Consider the following 6,209-nt stretch of genomic DNA (forward strand, 5'->3'; position numbering starts at 1 on the left):
ATATATATATATATTCAAAGAGATGAAATACGTACTCAAAGTTCAATTCATTGCCTGCATGAAGACTATAGAGTTTGAAAATTATGTTTATTTTCGGCCATATATATTCTCCACTATCCACCATTGCTTCCATTTCTGAAAGTTCCAGTTAAGTGTGGTTTAAACGTACACCACATACAATACAATACAGAAGACCACCCACCCAAAGCGGCGGGATTAAAATATTGAAAATCAATTCTCAACTTTCAAAATTCTATTGGATAAATTTGATTATAAAAAATATAGGTGTAAAATGCTTTAATGGTCCATTTGTAATAAAATAAAAATTCATATGCAATATTCTTTTTATAAAATTAATAATTAAAAATTATTAAATAATAATTTATTTTTTTCACTTTGTACAACGTGTACTTAGTTGTAATTTCCAGACCAAGCATAAAGAGTTAAAAGACTTGCTCTTTACTTCCTTATATTATTGGTGTTAGCAGCCGTCGATCTAAACTATGAACTGCCAATAAAATCACGCCACGTCAAACACCATGATGGCCACTTAGAAAAATTCGTACATGCATCTAAAAAAATTTCTTTAGCCACAATAATTAAATTCAAACGGTTGCTACAGGTTTTGACCAGCCAACGCATCATTGACAAAATATTCAGCACCGATCTATGACTGGAAAAAATCAACGAAATTACAACAAAGCAATAGTATCAATATAACTTTCTTTTCTTTCTATTTATTATTTTTTTTAAAAAAAATAATCTAGAAATGTCGACCCCCAAGATTGAAGACCTTATAATATACTTATAAATAAAAAGCCGCATTCTCTTACCATAACAAATCACTGAACATTCTTCTTCTTGTTCTTCTTCTTCAGTTCTTCTTCAAAAGAATTTGTATGTTGTGATATAGAGAGAATAATAATGGCAGAAACTGAGATTCCTGAATATTTTCTTTGCCCAATTTCCCTTGAGATGATGAAGGAGCCTGTGACTGCGGTAACAGGCATCACATACGAAAGAGAAAGCATTGAGCAATGGCTGCGGAAGGCGAAAGAGTGCGTTTGCCCCGTGACGAAGCAGCCATTGCCGCGAAGCTCACAATATTTGACCCCAAATCACACTTTAAGGAGACTGATTCAGGCATGGAGTGAAGCCACTAATAATGCAGCTAGAGGCCACGGTGCTGATCATCAACAGATTCCAAATCCGCAGTTGGAGAAGGTGCAAGTTGAGAAGCTAGTGAAGGATCTTAAGGTTCCTCATAGGAATCAAAGAGCGCTGAAGAAGTTGCATGGTTTTGCCATGGAAAGTGAGAGGACTAGAACTTGCATGGCTGAAGCTGGTGTTGCTAATGCCATGGTTATCTTCATTAACCAGCGTTTCCAACAAGGTATTTAATTAAATAATTAAATATTATTTGAGTATTCATATTTCTTAATAATTAAATATGTATTTTTTTATTTTGTTAATTAAAAATAATTTAAATACATATATTAGTTAATAACAATTATATTTTTATACTATGTAAAAAGTGTTTAGTGTAATCCATGTAGTTAATGTTTGAATGAAGATAGAATTGACCGTGGTAATATACACTTAATTTTGTACAAAATTATTCATATATAAATGTTCATAGTTTATTGTTAACAAGGCACATTTATTAGTAATATTATAGAATCATATCATGCGTATTAGCAAAAAGTATATATAAATAATAAAAATATTTGATAATAAAAAAAATAGCCATTGCATCTTCTTTAAAAGTTGGTTATATGTTAGCCAAAAAAATTGATAAACTTTATCTTAGCTTGATCTTGATTAATTAGGATTCAACAAGCTAATATAAGTCACCTCCATTTAATTTCATGATTTGCAATAAGAGTTTGTGTAAAACTTATCTTACCATATAGCATATAGCAATAAGTATATATAAGAAATTAATATATTTAAATAATTAATATTAGTTAATTTTTTATAATTTTTTTAAATTTTATTTTTAAAAATTTAAAATTTAAAATTAAAATTAAAATTTAAGATATATAATCTAAGATTCAAAATTTGAAAAATTTTGTTGATATTGATGGGAAAAAATTCACTTCTTAATCAAATTCATAATACAATTGTTTACATATGATAAGTTAAGGTTAGAATTTAGAAAAGATGTGTAGCTAGCATTTTATTTATTAAAAATGTTTGGTAACAAAAAAAATAGTATAATTTATTTTATTTAATATTTATTAATTATTATGACAATTAATAAATGTTAAATAAAACAAATTCTAACTATTTTGTTTTGTCTTTCTAGCATTTACGTCTACATACCAAAATTGTTCTATGATTACAAAAATATAAGTGTATAATACAAAAGTTCAAATTATTTTTCAACAGGTAAGACAATGTGCCTAGAAGAAGCTCTAAGAATTCTTCATCTTACTTGGAATATACCATCAAGGACCAACATGAAGGCTCTTGTTGGAGAAAACTTGGACTTCATCAACTCTTTGACTTGGATTTTGCACCTTAACGTGCACAACAACAACGTTAAGATAGTAAACGAAGCAATGCCTTTATTGAAGTTGACAATTCAAAACACAAATTCAACCATCTTAGGGAACTTGAACTTCCAATTCTTCAAGGAAATGGTGAGAGTATTGGGAAAAAGAACAATATCTCAACAAGCCCTAAAATCCACCTTGCAAATCCTCATAGAAACATGCCCTTTGGGCAGGAATCGAAAGAGCATTGTCGAGTCGGGTGCAGTTTCAAACCTAATCGAACTTGAACTTGAAAAACCGGAGAAAAACATCTCCGAACATATATTCAACCTTCTAGCACATCTATGTTCATGTGCTGAAGGTAGAGAAATGTTTCTTAAACATGCCGCGGCAATAGCAATGGTTTCTAAGAGGATTCTTAGGGTTTCTTCCGCGACGGACGACCGGGCGATCCATATTTTATCGGTGATCGGAAAATATTCGGGATCAAGTGAGGTTGTTCTTGAGATGCTTAGGGTTGGTGCAGTGTCCAAGCTTTGCATGGTGATTCAAGCAGATTGTGCATCTTATTTGAAAGAGAAAGCAAGGGGTATACTTAGGTTGCATTCCAAAGTTTGGAGTGATTCACCTTGCATACAACTCTACTTATTAACTAGGTACCAAAGATAGCTATTATTGATTCATTCAATAATTAGTATTATTACTATTTTTTTTACCAAAAATGTAAAAACTCGAACTCGATACTTTTTAAGTAAGTATAAAAAGAGTATGTCATTTAAATTATATCCGACTGGATATTGTTATTATTCTTAATCAACAACAATCTTAATGCATGTATCAATTATTATTGGGTTAATTACTCCTTCCACAGTCTATATGTAAAAACAGCAATACTAAAGGATAATATGTAAAATTACTTTATATTATATAACATCCATAATTTCATATACATAATATTTATAATTATATTTTTATTATATTTAAAATTATATAATTATTCTAACAATAATTAATAAATTTTAAATAAGATAATTTTAGATTAATTAAATTGATTTTTTGTTATTTTTCAAATATCATTGTTAAAAATAAATATTATATTTATTAGATGCATGTATTTAGACGTTATGAAAATATAAGTGTCTTTTTTGGATGTATTTAAATTTAATTAATTTAAATATGTCTAAAAAAATAACACGTACTATTTACGCTCCAAATTGTTTAGCTAGCGAGATTACTTTGATTTTGATATACTCATGACAAAGGGTAATTCCCTTCTAATTGTATCCGACTTTTAATTTGTTCATATATAATGTTGAGTGTTGACAAGTCAATAATTTGAAGAAAGTGATAACATTTTTTCCGGGAAAAAATTTCTGTTCTATTTATATTCTATTCCCTGTTTCCAACATACATTATTCGCAGTTTCTCATGTGAAATATAAACAAATTACGGCTATATTCTTCAATTTTGGTAAATGAAACAAAAAGAAAAAAAACCACAAACACACAAAGTAACAAACCTTTGTTGTTTTCTTCTTTTCTTTATTCTTCATGCATTGACCTGCTGATTTTTATCAAGTCTACAGACACATGCATTTTCGGTTCGTTTTATACCAGTAGTAATAATGACTATAGTGACCAAAAGTATATATCGTAAGATTTACTTCTAAACCTTATATATTTTTTCAACTATTATTTATCTGTGTTTAGACCCATATTTTAAAAATTATATCTTTGACTATAAATAATAGTCCTATCACATTCAGAATTTCTGATATGTCTTCTCAAATGATAATGGAATATGAATAAAGTTTAATTGTTCAATTCTCATTGTGTCATAAACTAATAATAAAGTTTAATTTTCAGATTGAGTAGATTAAGTGTTATAGAATAGAATAATAATATATTATTGTTATGTAAAAAGATGTTAAAAATACTCAACATTTATTTGTTAGTCATAATTTACTTTGCAGGTGTGAATGTTTAGATATGTTAAGGTCTTGATAGATTTTAATAACACCATTTTAAGTACAATTAAACAACATCTTAAAAGTTGAGTATCACTATCTATTAAAAAAGAAAAGCCTACAAAATTATTGATTGAATTTTTTTTATTATTTAAAATACTTGGTTGAAAAAGAATAAAATAAATTTTAAAATAAAATATCGGATGTAATAAAAATTATTAACAAATATTAAAGAGTTTTAATGAGTAAAATAATATTGATTTTTTTGTTGTTGTTAATGATAATATCAGAGTTAAAAATAATAAAAAAAATAAAAAATTAATAAAAGAGTTTAATATTCAATTTAGAGTATTAAACTCTTTTGATAAAAAAAATAAACTAATAATATTTTAAATTAATTGCCGTAACTAAATTAAACACGTTTATTATGAGGGCTGCACTTGTCATTATGATCAATCAAATTGATAGTTATCTTTTCTCCTGAGCACTTAGGCAGCCGCCAACATCAGCAAAAAGGGGATAAAAAGTTGTCTGAGAAAAAAAGATTAATTATAGTATAAAGAAAAGCTCGTGTATGAATTGTTCAAAAGCCGAAACTTAAGAATATTTTCACACTTTTTTCACGATTTATCAATAATAATATGTAGTCAAATTTGATTCCGAATTCCCTTTTTTAAGAAATTTTAAGTAAAGATAAAGTATATTTTTGTACTTTAAATTTTTACAAAATTTTAGAAATTTTTATAATATTTAATTTGATTTAATTTTATATTAATATTTTAAATAAAATTTAATTTTATATCTACCATTAGTTAAGATAAATTTTAAAACAGTTTATAAGATTGACCGATTGTACCTAAAAGGTTTTTAAGATTTTAATTATTTTATAAAAATTTTTGAAATTAAAAAAATTATATTATATATTGATATCTATTCTTTTTTATTGACTTACTCATCATATCGTAAGTGATTTGACACATATTTTTTTATGCTGGACTAAATAAAATTATGTTACTTTAATTTTTGGCACTAAATATTTGATAAAACAATATTATTTAACTTTAATGAACCATAAAATATCTTATTCCCAACAAAATTATAACAGTTAAGGTTTAACGACGTCGTTTCATCAGACATGTAACACTAAAACTAAAACTAAGTCGTTTAATTTAGTCCGTTAAAAAAATACGCTAGATCACTTGCCGCATGAGAAGTAACTCAACAACAAGGGAATGAGAAATTAATATGGTATAATTTTCAATTTTAAAAACATTTATGATGTGATTAAAATATGAGATAATTTTATACAAACAACTAATCTCATAAATTATTTGAGAATTATTAACTCATTATTATTAATTTTTTGACAGCCAATAAGTAATTTTTTTTTCATTTTTATTCGTTTACATCATCACCGTCATCTAAGATCCAGCCACAACCACGGCCACTCACATTTTCCTATTATTTACACTTGTAAACAATGAACATAAATGTTTAGATTTATGCAGTGATTAATTAAATTAAAAGATAGTATAAAAATTTTTATCAAACACTTGGTGTGCTCTAATTATCTGCCAAACAATTATGCATATCTAAACTAATAATGTATGATTTTTAACAACTTAATCAGCAAATAAATTAGGGGCGGAGCCACATATAGTAAAAAAGGACAATGACCCCTCCCAAATTTCAAATTTTTTTGTATAAATTATGTATAAATTTTACTTTAGTCTCTCCTAAAAATT

The 6,209-nt window shown here is 26.8% G+C and overlaps 1 protein-coding gene across 1 annotated transcript; it reads left to right on the plus strand.

The window, feature by feature from the left end:
• Positions 1-820: 820 nt before the first annotated feature.
• LOC112789537 (E3 ubiquitin-protein ligase PUB23) lies at positions 821-3,354 on the plus strand. The gene is made up of 2 exons (XM_025831473.3): positions 821-1,393; positions 2,392-3,354. The coding sequence occupies exons 1-2, from the start codon at positions 925-927 to the stop codon at positions 3,165-3,167; spliced, it is 1,245 nt and encodes a 414-aa protein (XP_025687258.1). The 5' UTR covers positions 821-924; the 3' UTR covers positions 3,168-3,354.
• The last annotated feature ends 2,855 nt before the right edge of the window (positions 3,355-6,209 follow it).

This window comes from Arachis hypogaea, chromosome 3 (genome assembly GCF_003086295.3).
Source record: "Arachis hypogaea cultivar Tifrunner chromosome 3, arahy.Tifrunner.gnm2.J5K5, whole genome shotgun sequence".
Classification (NCBI taxonomy): Eukaryota; Viridiplantae; Streptophyta; class Magnoliopsida; order Fabales; family Fabaceae; genus Arachis; species Arachis hypogaea.